At 48.0% G+C, this 22,889-nt stretch overlaps 2 protein-coding genes across 3 annotated transcripts in view; one reads left to right on the top strand and one right to left on the bottom strand.

Annotated features, from left to right (window-relative positions):
- PCSK7 (proprotein convertase subtilisin/kexin type 7) overlaps positions 1–20,371 on the bottom strand; it is a 28,580-nt gene extending 8,209 nt beyond the window's left edge. The window contains exons 1-12 of the mRNA XM_004385681.2: positions 20,200–20,371; positions 18,547–18,675; positions 17,614–18,093; positions 14,013–14,147; positions 13,089–13,254; positions 11,602–11,692; positions 10,562–10,616; positions 9,989–10,127; positions 8,928–9,028; positions 5,945–6,112; positions 5,142–5,249; positions 4,680–4,782 (exon numbers count right to left, since the gene is read on the bottom strand). Of these exons, the coding sequence (XP_004385738.1) occupies positions 4,680–4,782; positions 5,142–5,249; positions 5,945–6,112; positions 8,928–9,028; positions 9,989–10,127; positions 10,562–10,616; positions 11,602–11,692; positions 13,089–13,254; positions 14,013–14,147; positions 17,614–18,081 (1,534 nt within the window). The 5' untranslated portion in view covers positions 18,082–18,093; positions 18,547–18,675; positions 20,200–20,371. The remainder of the gene's footprint in view (positions 1–4,679; positions 4,783–5,141; positions 5,250–5,944; positions 6,113–8,927; positions 9,029–9,988; positions 10,128–10,561; positions 10,617–11,601; positions 11,693–13,088; positions 13,255–14,012; positions 14,148–17,613; positions 18,094–18,546; positions 18,676–20,199) is intronic.
- Positions 20,372–21,395: 1,024 nt separating this feature from the next.
- RNF214 (ring finger protein 214) overlaps positions 21,396–22,889 on the top strand; it is a 47,267-nt gene continuing 45,773 nt past the window's right edge. For both annotated transcript variants that reach the window (XM_023739961.1, XM_023739960.1), the window contains exon 1: positions 21,396–22,619. In XM_023739961.1, the coding sequence (XP_023595729.1) occupies positions 22,513–22,619 (107 nt within the window). In that variant the 5' untranslated portion in view covers positions 21,396–22,512. The remainder of the gene's footprint in view (positions 22,620–22,889) is intronic.

Below are 22,889 nucleotides of genomic sequence, written 5' to 3'. Positions count from 1 at the left end.
CTTTTTCTTCCATCTTTATGCTGATGACTCCCAAATCACTCTCTAGTTTAGACCTTTAAACTTAGGTAGTCAACGGCCTTCTAGATATAACCTTTAGATGTTGCACAGAAAGATCAAATATAGAACAGCCAAACAGACTCCATTATCTTTCTCAATTCTTTTCACCCCTTAGCCCTTTCCCAAATTGATTCTTCCTCCTGGGTTCCATTGGCATCACCACCTAATCAACTGCCCAAGCGAAAAACTTGGAAATCTTTACATACACACACACACACACACACACACACTCTCTTGTATTTATTATGGAAAATTTTAAACATATATAAAAGTAGAGAAAACAGATTTTCTCAATATCTAATGTCAGTAATTATCAATATGTGGTCAATTTTGTTTCATTGATGGACCCCACTTCTTCCCCTTCCCAGATTCTTTTGACGGAGTTCCAAGGCATCATATCATTTTGTCAGTAAAGATTTCAGTAGGTATCTCTAAAAGATAAGGCCTTGGGAATCTCTTTGACTCCTTTCCCTCTCTCTCGCTGCTAACATGAATTGATGATAATTTATTTTGAAGGCTCCGCAAGCCTTCAGGATCAAAACCAAACTCCTTAACATGGCACACATGGTTCTCTCTGGCCTCTGCCACCTCCAGTTCAGGTCTTCCTCTGCCTCCTCACACCTCACACTCCAGTCATACTGAATTACTTGCAGCTCCCTGAAGATACCGTCAACTCACAAAATCATGACTTCGCACATGTTGTTCCTGCTGCTTGGATGTCCCTTTCCTTACCTGTCTTCCTGGTTGCCTTATATGTTAAAACTCAGGTCAGTAACCAGTTTCTGTGAAAAACATCTGCTGTCTTCCCCTGGTAGCAGAAGGTATCTCACCTCTGTGTTCCCAAAGCACCGTGTGTCATCTCTACCGCAGTGCTTAGAACACTGCACTACACTTGTACACTGACTGTCTGCCCTGCTGCATAGTGAGCTCGAGACTGTGAGGGCAGGATTAGCATCTGACCTCGGAATCCCTAGAACTTAGTACAGTGCCTGGGATGAGGTGGAATGAATGAGTGAATCAATCAAGAGACATTTCAGAGAAATAAATGAAAATACTAAATTGCAGGCAAAAAGATTAGGGAAAGACCCAGGGAGGGCAAGGGATAAAGAACTGAAAACTCCAGGGGTTCAAGTCTGCGGGCCCATGGAATGGCAATGGCACTGACAGAAATGGGAGAAGCTTGGAAAGCAAGCTGGCTTCTGGGGGGTGATAATGAAGTCTAAAATTCTGTGCATATTAAATGTAACATACTGGTGGAATATCCAAGGGGGCACAGTGCTTTAGGAATAGAAAGATGAAGGACAATATTCATGGCATAGTTGAAGGAGAGTATTAACGTGGTAGAGAAGGGACTTACGGGTGAGTAAATGACATGTTATGGAACATTATGGAACAGAAGAGAATCCAAAAAGGGACCTATGAGTGCTTGTCTGTGTTAGCAGTGTACCCTGTAGCATGCTACGTACATATCTCTTATTGGTGTGTGTGCAGGGACTTGGATGGCAATGCATGTGAGTGTACTAGAATTATTTCTACTAGAATTAAATGAATTAATACATTGAGTTAACACTTAAAAAAGTGTCTGGCGCATAATAAGCACTCAAGTCTTGGTGTATAATCATCATCTTATCATCACCATTATCGTCATCATCATCATCATCATTTAGCCTTCGGTAAGTTGGGGTCTTTTTCAACTCTCATCCTCTGTCCCAGAAGATCCCGGGGCTATATCTGCCCATCATCTTGTAGAAACTATGAAAATCTTTATCCCTCTCATTGGTAAAGGATCAGAGTAAGAGATTTGGACTTGTTAATGAGGTGGTAGCTGAAGCTGTTAACACAGATGCACCGTCTGAGGAAGAGAATGTGGGGGGAGCATACCGTCACTGAATGAGTCATAGGAGACACTTGTGGTTTGGGAGTAGTAAGAAGAAACAAGTACCTCCGGCAGAGAAGCCAGAAGGGGCTATGGAGCAAAGGAGGTCACAGAAGCTAGAGGAGGAGAGAGGGTGAGAGTAACAAGGAGGTTAAGAACGATGAATTCTGAAGTGGCCCCTGGATCTAATCAGGAAAGGAGCACTGTGAGTAGTAAGTCCCCAGTGGCAGAAAGTGTATGCAATAAAAGTCAGCAATTGCTTTAGTTAATTCATTTGGAAAGGTTCTAGGTTGAAGCGTGGCAAGGACTTTAATTTGTTTCCAAATAGGTGAACTGAGGATGTTTGAAGGCAGAAGGAAGAATAAGTGGAGAGGGAAAGACTGGGTTTAAGAGGGAAGATGTGGAAAGGGGAAGGAACCGCATTCTTCTTGCATTGCCAGAAGAGTCAGCCAGTATACTGAGAGAGAGTGAATAAGGATAAAGGAGAGGTGCAAGTGGGTGTTCAGGAATCTCCCAATACACACAGACTCTCTGGTGTATTAGCCATTCCTCCCCAAACCCCACTCTCCCTCCTACTCTCTGGTAGAGAGTTCAGACCCAGAGTCAGATCTAAAGAAACTGGGGCCCCCAATCCCTTTACCCCCATATCCTCCTGTCAGCAGGGAGAAATAAAAACCTGTCTTGCTCCACAGCTGCACTGCACAATATGGTAGCCACTAGCCACATGTGGATATGTATATTTAAATTAGTTGCAATAAAATTAAAACTTCCATTCTTCAGTCACACTAGCCACATTTTGAGTGTTCAATAGCCTCATATGGCTAGTGGCCACTGAACTGAGCAGCGCAGACACAGATCATTTCCATTATCACAGAAAGTTCTACTAGACAATGCTGCTCTGGAGCCTTAGCAGTATTTCACCTCTTATTCTATCTTAAGGATGTTCAGCTTGCTGAACCTTACAAAAAGTTCACTCTTCAGCCCCCTAGACACTGAATCCCCAGGTCCTGGTGGAAAGACTACAGCTTGGCTGTAGGGGAAGAGGTTTCCTGACTTAGACTGAGTTGGTCAACTCTACATGAACTGGACTTACTTCCTTCAAATGCCAAGCAGGCCCACAAGCTTGTACCTTCTATTCCATCTGCTCAGGAGTAAACGTAGTTATGTCAGAGGGGAAGATATCTTTGCTCACCTCAGAAATTAGCAGTGCTCCTGCTTGCTGCCTTCTAAACAGATGGTCTCCACCAGCAAAACTCCCTGAGTCTTTACCTCTCTTCTCTTCATCCTTCTCTCTCCATTATACCACCTCCCACCCTGCCCCACCTAGGACAACTTGTCCTTATTCCTCTTGCTTCCTAGTGACGAACACAAGCAGTTGCCTAAGAAGCCTCAATACCTAGGAAAGTTTGTTGGACATTCTGGGCAACATCCACTGGTTAGCAGGAAGCAGAGAATGATGAAACTGGAAAGGACCCTAATATTCCTCTAATTCAACTTGCTCATTTGACAGATATAACTGTGGGTTACTTTATTACTTAAATGATGGGAAGAAACCCTGGATGGAAGATGAAAGTTAAAAGGTATTCTATCTCCAAGACATACTTGCACAAAGCCAGGTGGTTCCAACTGAACTGCATTCTTGGGAATGTTCCTGTACTTCTCTGCCTTGGCTGATGCGTTATGCCCTTCCCAAGACAGCATGCCTTTTACGGAAAATGCAGTGAATGGGGCCCGTGGATTTCCTTTCACATAGAGGGAAACTGGGCAAGCGCTGGACATGATTAAGGAGAGAGACAACTGAACTCTTCTTGGTAAAACCTCCACTCAAGGGGAGCTGCCCAAGTCGCCCTTCTGAGCTCCTTTCTTTGGTCGTTCCTTCTCCTACTGCTGTTCTGGGTTGGTCACTTCTTAGGAGGATGGGAAAAGTGAGGACGGAGTTGTAGTTTGAGCACTGAGCATGACGTGCTCCAACCTTCACCAAAAAAGCAGTGAATAACTCAGCTTGTCAAAATTCCTCCAGGAGCTGGATGTAGGAGAACACTCTGAAGTGGGAACTCTAGGAAATCTATGGACAGATGATCCTGTAGCAGTGTTCTAATCCAGCTCTCTCTTATCTGGGAAAAGGTTCAACCTCCGTGTTTATCACAAAAACCACACCACTGACCTAGAAGATGTACACCCTTCACCCCTTCAGGACAATCCTCGTGACTGACCCTGGGCTCTATGGAGGCAGGGGCAGAGGAGGGGCAACTGAAGTCTTGAGAGACCTCTACACGCTCCTCCACACCACCCTAACAGACAGATCTGACTCTCTTAGTATTAGATAAGCATGAGAATCAAAGGAAGAAATTTCCAGCTTCTCAACTTCATCCAAAGTCCACTGCGCTGAACAGAGTTGTCTGGCAAGTTCTTAGCATGGAAGTCAAAGGAACTCTTTCAACTCTTGCCTAGTCTCCCCAAGTCCCAAACCCAGTCCTCCCACCAGCCTTTCTAATCAGTTGCTCAGCAGCTCCTTTCCACAAGTAGTAACTCAGGAGAAAGGTCTTGTTTTAAGCAGCCAAGGGGCCAGCCAACTCAGAAGCAGCAACATGTCCTAAAATGGTCAAAGAAAACTCCACAGGTTTGGCTGGAGCTCAGCTCCTAAAGGAAGGGGGGTAGAATCCGGCAGGGAGGATGAGTTTAACTTCCCCATCTCCCTGCCCAAAACCTCAGGCCCCAGATTAACCCCTTCTTGCTGACTACTTACCATTCCACAGGACCTCCAGGGAACGGGGGGAAAGTGGAATAGCCTTGTTCTCTTTTAACACAGGACTGACATATGAAGCTAAATAAGGGACAGATGTCCAGACCTATTAAAGGAAAGGGAGGAATGCGGGATGAACAAGCAAGACTGATTATGCATATGCACACACACACACACACACACACACACACACACTCATCTATATGATGTTTAAGGCCTAGCCTTCTTTTTACTTTTCCTCTCCTTATTACTTTATGTCACTCCAAGACCTCATGACTCCTGAGGTCTTGCTGACACCCTGGAATTGTAAAATGGGTTTTGGCTGGGATGAAGATAAAAGTGGCCAAATAAACAAAATGAGTGAATATTTAAGCACCCACGATGTGGCAGGCAATGTTTCAGGCAGTTAGCCCCCTCCCTGGGTCACTCCACACAGGGTGCCCTGCCCTGCTAACACCTGTTCACCTTGGCTGCATTGACGAGTCTCCAAGCGTTGAGTAGGCCAAAACCATGCTGGTGGCTATGGCTGAAGCCTGCCTCATTGGTGACCCAATCTGCATGGCGATCCTCGTACTGAAAGGACAGAAGTCCTGATTACTGTCTTGCATTCCCAGTGTCATCTTAACATCCTAAATCTGGTTTCCCTGCCTGTCTGGCTTATTGATCCCATCCAGACTCTCCCACTAAGGCTACTAAGAATGGATCCCCAAGCAAAGCTGGGACAAAAGGTCAAAGCCCCATGATGTCACCATCCCAATGGCTTGCTTCTAGAGATGGGAGCCAGGAGGTACAGGCTCCAGAGTAAGGGAGTCCAACCAGAGCTCTCCTTTGCAGGTAAAATGGCATCAGGCAAATCTGCTGCCGTCAAGTTGATTCCAACTCATAGCGACCCTATGGGACAGAGTAGAACTGCCTCATAGCGTTTCCAAGGAGCAGATGGTGGATTTGAACTGCTGACCTTCTGGTTAGCAGCCGTAGGTCTTAACCACTGCAACACCATAGGTACAAATGAGTTCAGGTCTGTGTTGAAAGGGACTTGGCACCTAACACTTGGGACGCTTCGAATCTGAGGCCTCCTGATACCCGCAAATCCTTAGAATCAGAACTAGGACTCCTATTACCTCCAAATCCTTAGAACCAGAACTAGGACTCCTATTACCTGCAAATCCTTAGAACCAGAACTAGGAGTCCTATTACCTGCAAATCCTTAGAACCAGAAGTCTAGGGTAGGCTGGGCCAGGTCGTCTGTCCACCTGCTAGAATCTCACCTGGGTGGCTGTGAAGACAATGATGTGCTGGACATCACGCCATGTGAGGCAGGGCCGCACCTGCAGCATCAGGGCTATCATGCCAGCTGCCAGAGGTGCTGCGGCTGAGGTCCCTGTGTGGCTCTCAGTACAGCCTGTGCCCTTCTGAAGGTCCCAGTCAGTGGTCACCTGAGAAGTGAAATGGGCAGGGGAGTGGGTTAGAGACTGAGTTGAAAGGTATTGTGAGCAGAGGGGACAGGACTAGTCCTCAGACTGGAACTCTCAGGTGGGCCCTGCTTTTGTTGGAGCTGAGTCTCTGACCAGAGGGAAGCCCTCTAGCAGGTCAGGAAAAAGGAGATCCTTAGTCCTTCTAGGCCCACAAGAGAACCTCTGAAGAACTGAGAAAAGAGTAGTAAAAATGAAGAGTTACTTAAAAGGGTCTGGTTGTAGGCGGAAAGAAGATGGAGCCTTGGGAGAGGCCCTAAGTGCAGAGAAGGGTTTTCCAACTCTTGCGCCTCTAATAGCCCATTCCCAGATTCTCTACCCCAACCCTCCAACCTCCACAGCCATGCCAGACAGAGGAAGTGGCCGGGGAGCTCCTGGGCCCCAGCTGGAGCTGGGACAACAGTGACGGCACCATTCAAGGAAATTCAACTTGGCAGCTCTGCGATAGGGACTGGAGTGACATCAGTGCAAACGAAGGGTGTTTGTTCCCAGGGAGAGGGAGCTGCCTCCTTGTCACCCTGTGGGTACAATGTGGGCTTAGTATCTACACTGCCGGCCTGCCCTGGCAATGTACCAACGAGCTGACTCACTACTCAGGGCCGGGTGCCTCAGCTTGGTTTCTGTGAAGTCTCCCTTCTCTACCTCGGTTCTGAGGTGAGAGGCGAGCACGGGAGTGGGGAGGAGGAGAGCTGCATGTGTGTGGGAGGGCATGTGTCTGGCATCAAGTTCTCTTCATGTTGTAATCAACCTGGAGCCACAAAGGGTTTCCCTGAGGAGGGCCCTGCCGAAATCTGTCCTCCGCCATGAGGAACTTTGGATCCCTAGGCCATGGTGCCAGTGTTAAGACCAGAGAATTTCTTTCTTCCAAACTTCTCTTCTGGTGAGACACTAGGGGTTGACTTCTGCCAAGAGCTGCCCTTCTCCATTGTACTCACTGCTTCCCTCTCAGCTGCCACAGCAGCTGCCAAGAGACGTAATTTTCACTCAGACAGCACGCACTCCCAGAAGGGAAAACAATTCTCTAAGTTGCAGTCTCAATGAGAGTGGGATGCCGGGTCTGTGCCAGGGAGCAGATTGATTTCTTCCCGTTAAGGAAACAGCCTCACGATGACAGTCTAGTATGTGGCTGTGAAGTCTGTGGGCTGCCTTCTGGTGGCAGCGCCCCGGCAGTCGCAGGCAAGTCAGGAAGCTCCCACAGACGGCCAAATGGTGGTAAGCACATGCCTCCATGGCCTGCCCTCGGAGACAGCTCCACCTAGCTGCCCCGGCCGTTACATAGAAACTGGCAGCGGGGGTTCCAAGAAAAGGACATTCCAAACATGGGAACTTGGCTAAGCAAACTCTCCTTTCCTTTCTGGACGAATTACAGTTCAGCTGGAAGGCGAGGGTGGGGGAAGAAGTTGAGCTAGGAAGAGAAAAGGCAGGCACTGCCAAGCAAGGGTAACGAGTTATCCTAGGAAGCCTTCTTCAGTCGCTGGCTGGAGTGGGGTGGGCTGGGTCCCCTACAGTTGTACCGGGGGGGGGGGGAAAGCATAGCGGCTCTCGCTCTCCCTCCAAACCCAGCTCGGCCTGGGAGGGGGGTGCCCTCTGTGCACAGAACCCAGCCAGCTGAGCAAAGCCTCTCTCGCCCTTCTGATTTAGTCTACTCCCTTTCTCTTCTCTCAGGGCATGGGGTGGGGAGGGGTCAACTGGCACAGAGCCTTGGAACATTGTGTTGACCAGAAGTCATTTATTGGCAAAACAAAACTTCAGTTTTGGAAAATGAATTTGACCCAGTGGGAAGACAAAGCAGCCTAATTCCCAGTGCACCCCCCCACCCCAGACCTCCCACCCTGGCCACTGGAGAAATCTGACCCCACGTGGCTCCAGCCCTCCTCTTGCTTGGAGCCTCCTGTCCCATATCATTCTATTCCGGGCAACAGGGACAGGCAGAGCATTCTAGGATAGTAGTCTAGGCACCTGGTTTTAACCTCCTGAGGGGAGATAAGCCCAGCAGGGTGTAGCAACAGACCCTGGATTCTTTAGAAGAGTTCCACTGGCTGGAGAAGCACCACTCCCTTGCTCTGATCCCTTATTTGCTATGGCTCCAATCAGAGCTCTAAGGAAGGACATTTCCCTGATTCCTTTCCCACCCATCCCATAAAGACAACCACCAGGTTTACTCCTGAGGATGAAAATGACCACAACTCGCAGTATTTACATAAGGGCTGAATAGCAATGGAATGATGATGCTCAGTTTTCACATCCACAGCAATTAGCCAAAGGCCAAACTCTACGGAATGGAGACTTTCCAAAGAAGTTGTTTAATCAACGTGATGCTTAGTAGTTCTGATAATGATACATACTTTTGTAAGTTAAAAATTTTAAGATACAAAAGCAAAGTGAGAAGGCAAGAAGGGATAGGAAAACTGGACGAATGCAAACAGGGAACCCCGGGTGGAGAAGGGCTGAGGGGTGACACATCACGGGGTTGGCAACCAATGTCACAAAACAATTTGTGTATTAACTTTAATGAGAAACTAATTTGCTCTGTAAATTTTCACCTAAATCACAATTAAAAAAATTTTTTTAAAACATAAGAACCACTTATGCAGATTTATTCAGAGTCCTTAGCTCTATTCTTCCAACGGTGGCACACCTTAAAAGACATAGATCTGCTAGGGCAAAGGAACCTGAGGGGTAGGACAGAGAAACAGGGAACAAAAAGAAGTAAGGCTGTGATGGCTGAGAGAAGTCTCAAGCACCAGGGGCAGGGGAGGAAGGCCAAGGAGGCACTCACAATGCTCCGGAGCATCTTGTCCCCACCACTGAAGGTGACCGCTAGCATGGAGGCACACTCCTCTGCGTAGAAAGGCATCCGTCCCTCCTCATCCACAGCACCTGGGATAGAGGGGGACCAATGGGAGCTGAGATGAGGAGTCAGTCCTCTAGCAAACAACAACAACAACAAAAAAAACTCGTTGCCAGTAAGTCAACAAGTGTTAGAGTAAAACTGTGCTCCATACGGTTTTCTTGACTGTAACCTTTACAGAAGCAGTTTGCCAGGTCTTTCTTCCGTGAAGCCACTGGGTGGGTTCCAACCACCACCCTTTAGGTTAGCAGCCCATCCCAAACCGCTCGTGCCACCCAGGCTCCTGGGCAGGGGCCTGATAATATCAGAGTTATCTTTGAGTTTTCATCTGGGGGTTGTCCCAAGTTTAAAAAATGGTTTCGGTGGCCCAGGTCTCCCAGAATGCCCATGATCCTGACCCAAGCAGGCAGCCTCAAGTGGCTGAGCTCCCTAATACCATGCTTTCAATAGGCTCCAGAGTAAAACTGGAGGCACTGCACCTCTATACTTACTCGCTTATTCATCCATTTATTTTCTCACAAACATTTACTAAGTATCTACTATGAGTAGATCAGGCATTGGGGCCTGATGGAAAAGGCCATCGTCCTGATCTCAAGGAGTTTAGAGTCTAGGAGGAAGTTTGGGAAGTAAATGAACACAATTTGGGAGTGGCAAATGCTATGACAGGCAGCACAGGTAAAAGGCACTCAGTTTAGGCCAGTGGAGAGCCAGGGAAGGCTTCAAGCAGGAGGCAAGTGGCCCATGAAAAGAGATGCCAGAGTAGAGGCTAGCCAGCTGTGGTGGGGGTGGGTTGAAAGTGTTCCCAGGGTACAGTGACATCCCAGGACATTCTGAGAGCCTTCGCAGGTCTAGTCCCTCCTAACTATCTGAGCCTGCAGATTAGCTCACGCTCACAGATAGACAGACACCCTGGAGCAGGGCCACACCAGAAGACACTCTCCCTGAGTGACACAGACCCACACAAACAGACGGAACCACTCGGTCGCTACCTATGGTGACTGTGTAGATGGAGTTGGCGTAGCCATCATAGTTGCAGTTGTCGTTGTGCTGGCCCCCATTGCCACTGGCTACCACAAAGATGCTCCCAAAGCCCTGGCGCCCAGCCATCACCCCATGTTGTAAGGCAGCCTAAGGAAAAAAACATTAGAGTATTAGTAGAAAAGCTCTAAAGACCTCTATCCACCATACCCGTCACCCTCTCCTGCTCTTCTAGAAAGACAAGGGGAAAACAGCCCAAAGGGCACTGGGCATAGAGGAAAGATTCAAAGATGAGCATAAGATGGGGAGGAAGTTGTTAGTTGAGCAACTGTTTGATGAATGTTCTGTTTATCTGACGATAGGGCCGGGCCGGGAATTGGGGGCTGACAGCAAAGTCAAAGAGAGACAATCTCATTCTTCCATTTATCTCAAAGAACTAGTGCTCCCTTATGCCCCCATACCCTTCCTGAAAGAAGGCAGTAGGGCTAGGTGGCATAGGTCTGGCACTGCACATGGGGGTGGGCTAGGGAGAGGACCTGAACAAAGTGGGTGGTCTAGGTCTCCCAATGGCCTCATGCAGTTACCTTTCCGAGCTGATGGGGTCCATCCACTGTCTTTCCATCATCATCTGGTCCCCAGCTGTTGAGGAATAGGGTAAAGAAGCAGGGCCAAGCTGTGGCTACCCACCCAAGGCATCCTCGTCTTAGTTGGCTGCCCTTCTGCCTGGGGATCTTACTATTCTTCCATGGGTTCCAGTTCAGGATCCCTATGATTAGCAGGTATGGAGTTTAAAGAAGTTCCCAGGACCTCCCTCACTCCAAAGTGGAAAACACAAGTATATGCTAAGGTCTTCTTTTCCTTGTATACTTGCCAAGTTTAGGACTACTTTAATGTGCTCCTAAAAATCCTGTTTTCAGGTCCCAGAGAGCAGTAGACTGTACACAGTGGTGGACAGGGATACAGTGTCAGCCCTCTCCTGATCTAGGACTCTAATACTAGGCTTGATGGTAGGATACACACAAAGGAAAAGTTCAATCTGTGTAAGTTCTTGGTTTTCAGGCTGACGAGTTCTTTACTCTTTCTCTAAGAGGGAGCATACCTTCTGGATGATGTCATGGATTTAAGGGAGGTACTGGCTGGGGGGAGGTGTAGATGCCATCAATGCCATGGGGGCAACCCAATCCCAGCTCCTCCTTATCCACCCCACTCTAACCATAACCTGAAGCTGCATGTGTACTCATGCGTGTAGGGTGGCAGGGGTTGGTGACAGGCCTTAAGCTTCCCTGTGGTTGGAGATGAAAATCCACTTTCTCCCAGAGGTCTGATGAGTTTAGGGAACAAATAAATGGGACTGTGGGGCAGGTTTGAGCACTCCTCATGTGGTAACTTGACTACTGGGGGAGGAACACTTGGTTCTAAACGTGAGACTGAAGATGGAGAAGCCAGTGGCTGGGGATTTGGAGAAATCCCCATGGAGGGCAATGTACTTAGAGCCTCCCCTTAAGCTGAGCTCCTTGAGGAGATTCCTGCAAGAGTCAGCCCAGTGTGCTGTACTTTTGCTGGAGGATTACTTCCAGGTGCTCGAGTCTCTGGCCTTCTCACCTGCTTCCTTGCTATGCCTCACCTGCAGCTGTAGATGTCATTGATCTGATAGTGCTTGTTGAACGCCACAGCCTCCATGCTGTCTGTGAGGGGTCCATCCAGTACCCGGATACCTAGGCATTAAAGGGCACATCAGCTAAACAGTGCTGGTCCCCTAGATGTGGAACTGAGTGATGGGGAGCCATAGGTGGGAGACTTACTTTTCACTGTTTGCTCTTTTGTACCTTCCGAATTTTTGTACCATCTATATGTATTGTTGTTGTTGTATGATGTTGAGGGTCTGACTCATGGTTACCCTACAGGACAGAATAGAACTGCCTCATAGGGTTTCCTAGGCTGTAATCTTTATGGAAGCAGATTGCCAAGTCTTTTCTTCTGCAGAGTGGCTGGTAGGTTCAAACTGCTGACCTTTTAGTAAGCAGCTGAGAACTTAACCATTGTGCCACCAGGGCTCTTTGTATATGTGTTACCTATCCAAAAATATTTTTTAATGTAATGTTGGGTCTTGGACTTGAAGGATCACAAGGTCTGGTGGAGTCATAGGCTAAAATGTAGGTCACCAAGGTTCCCTTCTTATCTTCATCATCAATCATGTAAAACACCTGGCACAGTGTTTCACACATAGGTGTTCAGTAAATGGTACTCATCACTATTACCACTCCCATGAAGCCCAGGTGGACGCCTAGTTTCACCCTCTAAAATGCGGTGGGTCACATCCTGATGACCGCATAGGGACAAAGGAGGCTTTGGGAAGAAGGGCCTTGGACCTTGAGGGTTTCTGATTCCCTCTGTAGCCTTGTTTACATGAGACTGCTGCCCTCTGCTGGAGTATAAGGGGAGTACAGCCAATCTATTGAGTCGGTAGGTTTCCAAGCATTTATTAGGAATCATGGGGTGAGAGGTTCCCATTCATTCCCTTCACCTTCTGCCTTGATGGACAAAGACTGAGAGGTGAAGGAGCCAAAGAACAACCTCCAGTGGGTGACAGGGCTGCAGCTTCTTAAAGGATGGAGAGCAGACAGTGACCGTCAGTAGGACTGGAAGCTGGAGAGGTAGAAGATACAAGAGAAGCTTCCACAGACAATGGGGTCATGGATGAAGATCAAATGAGAAGGCACTTTGTAAATTACGAAAACACAAGTATGCAAGTAGGAAGCAGTTGAGTAAAAGAAGTCATTATTACAATGACCTGGGTCATAGATGGGGCATAACCAGGAACAGAAAAAGGGAGGAGACTGAGCAGGCAGGGCTTGGGACCTCAATCTCCCACATCAAGAACACTTCTGCTTTTATTCTATGTAGTGAGATTTTGCTACTGAAAACAAGTTTGAAAAATTATTGCACTGAGAAATCAACACAGTGATTGGTCCTACAGAAACATAAGCTTACCCTTTGCTCTACACTGGGTGTTGAGGGTGGGATAAAGAGGTTTCAGAGTGGGGGAGGGGCAGAGAATGACGACTCATCGCAGCGGAAACCTCCCAAGGCCAGACTGGAAGACTGAGTTACCTGCTATGCGGCTGCCATATGCCACTCCCACTGCACAGAAGCTGTTGTTGGGCACGGCAGCAATCTCTCCTGCACATCGGGTGCCGTGGTGATTGCCATTCTCCACATCTGGGTGAGGCATGGGGTCTGGGTCATTAGAGTTGAGGTCATAGCTGCCCTCAGGGCTCTGAAATATGAGGTGGGGGGTATATGTAGTCATTCAATGGTTAGAAGAGGTCAGGTCCTGGAGTTCAGGGAGAGAGGGAACTGGAAGTTTGGGGCTCCAAGCCAGGGCATCAGGCCCATCCCTCTCTGCAAACCACACGCGCTACAAGTTTTTTAGCACAGGACACATTGGGGCAAAACTGAGAAGTGCCACAGCCCTCAGTAGAAACTTGTCTCTTGTCTATTATAGGAATGCGCCCAGGAGACTGCTTCATGGCTGGGGAAACCTGGGATAAAACAGATGTAAAAACCAAAAAAACAAACCTGTTGCTGTTGAGTCGATTCCGACTCGTAGGGACACTACAGGACAGAGCAGAACTGCCCCATAGGGTTTCCAAGGAGTGGCTGGTAGATTTGAACTGCTGGCCTTTTGGTTAGCAGCTGTAGCTCTTAACCATTGCACCACTGGGGCTCCCAAAGAGATTTAGGGGTACCTAAAGGCCAGGCTTTAGAGAGCAGGGTACTCAGAACTTCTGTGGAGAGAGAAAAGCCTATAAAGGTCACTCCATAGTTGCCAGCGCAGGGAGTGGCAACAGGAACCAGGATATACCACCTGGGACTGCTCTGCTGGCTGGGGAGAAGGAGAAAAGGAAGACCACCATCCCACCTCCCATGTCCTTTTGTTTGGCCCAAAGACCTCTAGGAAAAGGGACAAGCCTGAAGCAATATCAAGAAGGAGGTAAGACACGGGAGTGGGAGGGTCCTTCCCGGGCCACTCACATAGTTGGGTGCAATGTCCTGGATGGTGTGCTCAACTCCGTCATCCACTACCACCACGGTCACCCCTCGCCCGGTTACATTGCGTTCCCATACACCTGTCACATTGATGTCCCTGCCGGGGCTCCGCCGGTTATTCTGAAGGAGAGACAAGGTCAAGAACTGCTTCCAAAGCCTTGGAGATCCAGCGACACACACCATAGCCCACAGAGAAATGAAGTTACAGCTAGAAGCCCCTTTCACCCTTGGCCAACCACCAGAGGTTGGGGCTCAGTAAGTCTAGGTAGGGACAGAACCAAGGAGGGGGCGCAAGTGAGAGCTTTGCCACAGCCTTGGTCTCCAGGAAAGTTTGGCATCACTCACAGGTGATGTGAGATGAAGAGAGTTACGGGTTGGATAATATAATTATTGTGCCGGTAATGTTAGTAGTCAACATTTGAATAGTATAGTAGTGTTAACCACGTGTCCGACACTGTTCTAAGTGCTTTACATACACTAATTTATTTATCCTAATCATAACTCTACTAGGTAGGTACTATTACAATTGCCATTTTACAGATAGGGAAGCTGAGGCACAGGGGTTAAGCAGCTTGTCCCAAGGCACAGGCTAGAAAATGGCAGAGCTGGAATTTGAGCCCAGCCAAACGGGCCCTGGCATCCACATGCTATCCACTACACAGGCTCCATAGTAGAAAGCATGGGGAGGCTGAGCCCAAGGACCAAACACGCCACTCGAAGCCCACAGGCAGCGGATGGGGCAACTGAAGAGTGATCTGGTCAAAATCCCACAGAAGAGGCGTGGTAGGGGGATTCACTCGCTAGATAGTTCCAAAAACCAAACCCCTCGCTGTCGAGTTGATTCCGACTCATAGCGACCCTACAGAATAGAGTAGAACTGCCCCATAGGGTTTCCAAGGAGCTGCTAGTGGATTCGAACTACAGACCTTTTAGTTTGCAGCTATAGCTCTTAACCGCTGTACCACCAGGCCTCCCTCTAGATAGCAGATAGTTGTTATTTTTGGTGATGGGAAAGGTAACACCAAATGAAGGTGAAGTGTACACAGCTTGATAAAGCTAAACAATGTCACTAAAAAGTACACAAGAAAAAAAGGACCTGTTGGTAATAGCTATGGCATATATAATTTTGAAACAACAGCAAAACAAAACAACCAAAAAAAATATATGTGCAGGTATACAGGCATGTATGTGTATAAAAACTAAAACCAAACCCATTGCCATTGAGTCAATTCCGACTCATAGCGACCCTATAGGACAGAGTAGAACTGCCTCATAGGCTTTCCAAGGAGCGGCTGGTGGATTCGAACTGCCGACCTTTTGGTTAGCAGCTGAGCTCTTAACCACTGTACCACCAAGGCTCCATGTATGTGTATAGGCATGTATATATAGGTGTATGCATATGTACATGATATACATCTATGTGACTGTATGCACATATATTCATATGTATAACAAAGCACATAGGCGGCACAGATAGAAATACCTCTTAGACATAACCAAACTCCTCACAGGATTGGTTTTCTGGGTTTGAAGGGTTAGGACCATAGTCTTGTAGGACATCTACGTCAATTGGCATAATATAGTTGATAAAGTTACGTTCTACATTCTAGTTGAGGGAGCAGCGTTTGGGGTCTTAAAAGCTTGCAAGTGGTTATCTAAGATACAGCTAATGGTCTCTACTTGCCCAGAACAAAAGAGAAAGAAGGAAACCAAAGACTCAAAGAAGAAATTAACCTACAGGACATAGTCTACCCTGATACCAGAAGAACTAGATGATGCCTGGCTACCACTACTGACCTTTCTAATCAGGGCCATGCTAGATGGACCCAGATAGACTGGGAGAAAAATCTGGAACAGAACCTTAAATTCCTCAGCTTAACTGCTAAAAAACGTCTGCTTGAGCATTATGCTCTTTTAAGAACTATTTATATGGGATTAAATTGACAACAGCAACTCAAAAGACTAGATTAGTTAATGTTTATGGGGGAGGAACAATTCAGAAAAGGAGGGTGAGAATGTGTCATGGATTGAATTATGTCCTCCCAAAAATGTGTGTATCAATTTGGCTGGGCCATGATTCGTGGTATTGTGTGACTGTCTACCATTCTGTCATTTGATGTGATTTTTCTATATGTTGTAAATCCTGCCTCTGTGGTGTTAATGAGGGGGGATGTGCGGCAGTTGTGTTAGTGAGGCAGGACTTAATCTACAAGATTGGATTGTGTCTTGAGGCAATCTCTTTTGAGATATAAAAGAGAGAAGCGAGCAGAGAGACAGGGGGACCTCATACCACCAAGAAAGCAGTGTCAGGAGCAAAGCACATCCTTTGGACCCGGGGTCCCTGCACAGGGAAGATTGATGAGAAGGCCAACGGAGAGAGAAAGCTTTCCCCTGGAGCTGACGCCTTGAATTTGGACTTTAGCCTACTTTACTGTGAGGAAGTAAACGTCTCTTTGTTAAGGCCATCCACTTGCGGTATTTCTGTTATAGCAGCACTGGATGTCTAAGACAGAATGGTTGCACATCTTGAAGAATGTAAACAATGTCACTGAACTGGACATGTAGAAAACTTGAATTGGTGTATGTTTTGCTATGTATCTTGTCAACACAACAACAAAATAAAATTCAAAAAAAGAAAAGAAAATCACCTATGTGAGACCAAATAGTGAATGATTACTTTAGAACAAAGATGCGAATGTAAGGGCAGAACGGAAGCTAGATTAATGGAAACATAACAACCAGAAAGAAATAATAAAAATGTTCACATATTGTGAATATAACCAATGTCACTGAACAACTTGTGCAACTTGTGTAGAAATTATTGAATGGGAACCTAAACTGCTAATTTAGAAAATAATATTGACGTTAGTATTCCCTGTCCTGGAGCATAGAGAATATGATCCAGCTGGAGCTGGGCTCACAGGGGCTCACAAGGACTCACAAGGACACATCAACTGGGCCCTGAGGTATAAAGACGATAGCTAAGATAATCTTGGAAAATATCTTTTAAGGAAACTGTCACATAAAGCCAATCAAACAGAACACAAGACTTTCCACTCGTCTTTTTCTATTAGCATTTAGGGAACAGAACTTTGTTGGAACAATGAAGACCCTCCTGACTGTCGTTACTGAAACCTGTACCAATGATTGTTAAGAAAGATGATTCAAAATGTTGGATCACAGCTTCTAGCCAGTCTGTGAAAAAGGTGAAGCTTTCAATGGTTTTGCCCATTTGTAATGTTAATATATACTGATGACTCTGTAACGATTCCTCAGACTCAGGGCAGACATGCTTGTGGCAGCTTGCTTGTCCATTTTTCCATTCTTGTCTATTCTGTAATATTCCTTGGACTCGGGCAGACATGGCTATGGCGGCATGCGTGTCCCTTTTCCTACTTTTGCCTTTTTGAATATATGCCGAATAAAACTTTCTTTTTGCTTTGCTAAACTTTGCGATGTTTTTCCCCTACCACACTGCTATGTAAACCTTCACCAAAAACCCGATAAAATATTAAACAATCCGACTGAACAACTGGACACCTAGAACTTATCCATTCAAAGCTGAAAACTGCAAGGCTGCACTCACCAGGTGCCACTGCTGCGGGAACTTGGGGTCATTGAAGTGGATGCTGCGTTTGGACCGCTTTAACAGCCTCTGCTCCGAGTGCCAGCGCACTGCTTCATGCCTGGCCAGCACAGCCTCTGCCTGCTGCCGAATGGCCTCCACCTGCTGGTCCTGCCTGTGCCTAGCTGGCTGGACAAAGAGGTAGTGCCCATGGAGCTCCCCAATGCGTCCAGCATTCAACAGCCCGGCAGCCTGGGCCAAGGCATCTGCCTGCCGCTCCAGAGTCTCTTCTGTCCCCTCACCTTCTGGGCTATTCAGATGTACAGCCCAACTGAGCCCCCCTGGAACCTGGGCCTCAGGCCCTCCTGTCCCCGTCAGGCCCATGACCCAGGGAACCAGTAAGAAGAGCCCGGCTAATTCCAGCCAGAGGCAGGAGGGCAGGCCCAGGGGGGCATCCAAGTGTGGCACTTTCGGCCTCCCCTTCGGCATCAGAGCAGTAGGCTGCAAACAAAGAGAAAGGATATCAGAGATAAGAGGTGATAGGGAGACTTATGTGTTATACCTGGAAACCCCCGATTCTTCCTTTTTAATTATTTGATTCTCTCTTTTTAGTCTTGTTTATCCCTTACCAGCAGAGCTAAGCCCCCAGGTGGAATGTGGGTGAGCACTAGCCCCAGTGGCTGACCTCCCGCGGCACAGTGGCTCAATTCCCATTACACCAGATAGCCAAGCCGATTTGCCAGTTGCTAGCAGGCCTCATGCTGCTCCTTCCCATTCTTGCCACGAAAAGGGCTCAAAGTACATGTCACTACAAATTACTGGCAGAATCATGACTGTTCTTTAGGAGGACACCTCCCCAACTCTTTTTTGGAGGGGATTTCAATCTTTTCCCAGCTGACTTCTCAGTCTACTTGCCCTTAGAGCTAACTCTCCCCCAGTGGGCCCCATTCCCACCTGGACTCTGTGTGAGGTTGAGCTCCTGGTCCGGCTAACCACCTCATGCTCATTTTGTGCAAATGGAGAAAAGGCATCGCTTTTACTGTCAGTAGTGAGGTCTCTGAGCTCTGAGCACAGACTGCAGACCTGTGGGCCCCGAGAACAGAAGAAATAGCATTCCACCTAACTCAGTAAAACAAGCAGAGACTAGTCATGAATTCCAAGACCTGTAACCAAAGAATCTGGTCAATGATCCAGTGTCATTTCCAGGGATCTAAAATAGGTTAACAGGCTGGGACAGAACTGGTATGGTGAGGCCAAATTAGTATGAAACCCAGAAATCCTACTTCTTATCCTAACCACTATGCCCAGCCTCCTTTTTTTTCCTCTAGCAGCCTAGAAGAGGGTTTGAAGTGTTATCAAAAACTCCTGAAAACGTAGGTAGTACGGCTTCCTAGAATACCTGGTGGTAACTAATTTCCTGGTTTGTGTATTTCTGTAAGGATGCCAGGGGAAGTTACAGTAGGCAAGAGGTAGGGGGAAACAGGAGAAAAGTCACAAAATGCAAATGAAACTGAACGGGCATAAAGTCCAGAGCAAGATGGCATTCAGAAGAGACTAAATGATTGGAGCACAGCATTAAAGAGCTATCGCTAGTAACTAGATCAGCAGGCTGGTTTGGAAGTGAGAGCAGGCTCCAAACCCGGGACTGCCAGCCATGGTATGATAGAAACAGGGTATCAGTCTTAGGAGCTCTCAAAGAAAAGGGCCAAATTAGAACTGGCGGGCAACCCTGGGGACAGAGACAGGCAAATGGGGTGGCAGAGTGTGTGTATCTATTGGTGGCTGGGTTCCTTTAGTAGCCTCTGCTCTCTAAGCATTACCGGAAAAGGAGTATTTTATTGAAAACTCCTTGGAAAGTTTACACCACATAACACGTCCCTCCAAAAACCTCCATTCCACATCTCATTCTCTTTTCCTCTCAGACTCCCAGGCATATTCCCTCTCAAATTTCCCTCTGTCTCCCATCAACCTCAACTGTCCCAAGATATTCAGGTTTCTTCCCCAGTCTGCATACCCTAGATAGTAAAACGAAATCTAGTTCCATAGCAAGATAGTGACTCATCTAGCGGCTCTTTAAGTCTCAGTGGGTCCCACCTTAGTTTTCCGGAAGAGAAGAGAAACCTGACTTCTTCCTTGTTTAGCTTTCGTAGAGCACCACTTTACTCCTCAGGCTTCTGGGAAGGGAATCTTAAATACTCTCTGAAAGCAGATCTCAACCTTGCCCAACTGCTAGGCTGATCTTTACTGCTCTTAGTTGCCAAGAGGGAAGAATAATATAGGCGGCCTGGAGTCCAAAACTCTGCTCCCAAATGACTGTCGTTTTTGCAGCCTCCACACCCTGTGCTCCTAGAAACCAGGTTATGTACAGGGGTCTGATTTGCTGATTCTCCCTTCTCAGCATTGATTGTTCCGTGCAATGTGCCGCTCTCCTTAGAGGGACCCATGCTATCCTGTAATCCAAGACTCTGGTGCCCCGTTTCCCTGGGTTCCCCCACCCCAGGATGAAGGCGCCCTCTGTGCAGCTCCCTCACCCTCAGACACTGGCTCCCCTCAGTTCTAAACTACCCGGACTTTCACCGTCCAGCCCCCACCTAGTTTCCAACTCACCCGCTCGGCAGCAGCTGCTGCCGCCGCCTCCCTGCGGAAACTCGCGGCTTCCCGGGATCCGGAGGCGCCAGTGACAGCAGCATCACTTCCGCCCCGGGTACGCAGCCAATCAGCGGCGGGTCCCGCTGGCCAGACCTGACGGGCCGGGAGCAATCGGCGACAGAGGAGTTGGCTACCTCAGGCATATTCTGCTTATAGAGGAGCGTACGGACTTGCTAGGCTTTCCTCGCGGGGCTCCACTGCCCGGAGTTCTGGGGGCATCTTCAAGAGGGTCCCTCTCCATAGGGTTGTTCTCTTTCATGGCGTCCTCTGAAAAGGTCATCTCGATTCTGACCTTTAGAAACACCTCGTCCCTCTTCTCCCTCTGACCGCCATGGACCCCATTCTTCCTGTAACCTTCCTAGAAGGGATCTTCCCTCTGCCAAGACTCCTTCCTTCTCGCAGTCGGATCTCCCTTCTTCCCTGTGCCCGCGGAGAGTCCACTTGTATCTTCGGGGTCTTCTGCAGTATCCGGGTCCCCTAGATGGTGCCGTCTCTCGCCGCCAGAGGGCGCCATCGGGGGCGGCGCAGCGCCACCGCTGCCTCTCCTCTCCCGGCGCAAGCCTCGCCCACTTTCGCTCGTGCCGCCGGAAGTGGGAGGTGTCGCGCGCGGGCCGGCGCTTGATCCCTCCCCCCGTGGATCGGCCGCCCCCTCCCCCGCTCCGCCCGCTCAGGTGCGTCCTGTTCCTCCCCGCCTTCACTCCCGGGGCGCGCGGCGCCGGAGGTGTGTGCGGGGCGGGCGCGCGGGGAGGGGGCTGCGGTGCGAGGGCCGGAGGCGGAGGTCCGGGGAGGGGGCGTGGAGGGTGCTGTGAGGATGGGGACGGGGGTCCTGGCCTAGAAGTGGGACGTGGGCTGGTAATGGGGTGGGGGGCCGAGGCGAAGCTGTAGAGGGCGTTCAGGCTGGAGAAAGCAGTCGGCTTAGCAGTCCCCTGTTGAGGGCAGCCGTGGCCACTGGGCGCTGGTTCCTCCCATTGTCCCCTACCCGCCCGTCCCGAGTTCTCCCCCGAGGACCCACAGTTCCTGGCGTCGTCGCCTCGCTGGTCGTCGCCGCTGGATTGCGGTGCGGGAATTCGTTTTGACACACTCGACTCTGTACCCTCGCCGCAGCCTCCGGTCAGATGTACCCGTGCCCCTACCCCTTTGGGGTTTCTGGCCACGGTCTTGGATATGATCTGTGCTTTGGGGTTTCCCTTACCGGGCACCGACGACGTCCTGACCCCTGGTACTGCTGGATGCAGGATGTTTGCACCTGAGACAGCAGTAATGGCGATGTAGGGCCTATTTTCTCTCAGGAGCTTTGTGTAATGAAGGAAACTGAGGCACAGAGGGTTTCTGGATGGTGACTGAAGTGTTGACACAGCCCAGTCTCCATACTTGCCCTATGCGCTCTTCAAGGTTCCCGAGGAGTACGCATGTGATGCTGTTAAAATAAAAACAAAAACTAACGCCGCTTTTCCTCAGGGATATTCTTTTTTTGCCTTTCTCCTCACCTCAAAGGGCCATGGATTTGTTCTGCAGCACAGAGGGTGACCTTTTGATCTAAGAAAGGCCTTTATCCATTGTGTTACAATGTTTTTCAGCTTTTCATTTCCACGCTTAGAGTAACCAAGATTCTTACATCTTATACATCTTTGCACCACCGTAGTAATTCTGAAGAGTCTCTGCTTTCCTTAGTCATTGGTTATCAAACTCTTCCCACATGTGGGGAACACATTGACAGGATAAAAGGTACTTGGATTGCCCAGTATAGTATTGCTTGTCCTCTCACACACAAACACCTGCAAAAAAACTTGGCTGAAATTAATGGGAAATGCTTTTAATGTAACAGCCATAAAGTGATTTAAAAACATGAGCTGTTACTGATACTAGGCCAACCAATGGATCTTTTCATTTTATAAACAAAACTAGACAAGGTAGATATGTGGACCATTTGGAAGATTTTCACAGACTGTGGTCTTTTATTTTAAATGCTTGTATTTCTGCCAAAAGTGAAAAAAGCTTTGCACAGAGTTCTAGATCTTTACATAAATATTGTGACTCCTGAGGATTAATGTCTACTGGGATCTATTGCAATGGCTTCTTTAACACCTACTACAGAATACTTAAGTATTTTCTCTTGGAGCCTAAGAGGTTTTTTTTGTTACTGTTTTGTTTTTTGGTGTTTCTTTCCTGGGATGATGCTGTTGTATGGACATACTGAGGGGGAAAGATACATTTATTTTAATATTTTGAAACTTGTAGTCTGTAATTTTGTTTCTGGATGTACAGAGCGTGATGGCGGCATCTGAGGGAGCTGGTGGTGTGGGCAGTGCCCCCAGTCCTCCGGAATCTTCTAGTTTATGTGCTTCCAAATCAGAGGAAGGTCTTCCAGATGGTCTAAGGTAATGTGCGAGTTCTTCACTGGGAAGATTGATTTGGGTAAAGGGCTTTCAAGATGGGCTTCTTAAGGAAGCTGTATATAACTAGTCTTTCTTCTTGGCTCTAGTGACACTGCACTAGATTAAGCTTTTTAAAGGTAGGGACTATGTGTGATCCATCTTTGTATTTCTGGTCCCAGCCCTCAGCAGGCATGCTAAAATATTTGTTGAATAAATGGATTAAAATACAGGGAGTCAAACTTACATAAAAATGGAAATATTTCCTCACCCTAT

The sequence above is a fragment of the Trichechus manatus genome, unplaced genomic scaffold (assembly GCF_000243295.1).
Source record: "Trichechus manatus latirostris isolate Lorelei unplaced genomic scaffold, TriManLat1.0 scaffold00143, whole genome shotgun sequence".
Lineage (NCBI taxonomy): Eukaryota > Metazoa > Chordata > Mammalia > Sirenia > Trichechidae > Trichechus > Trichechus manatus.
This window is presented reverse-complemented; position numbering and strand designations above follow the sequence as displayed.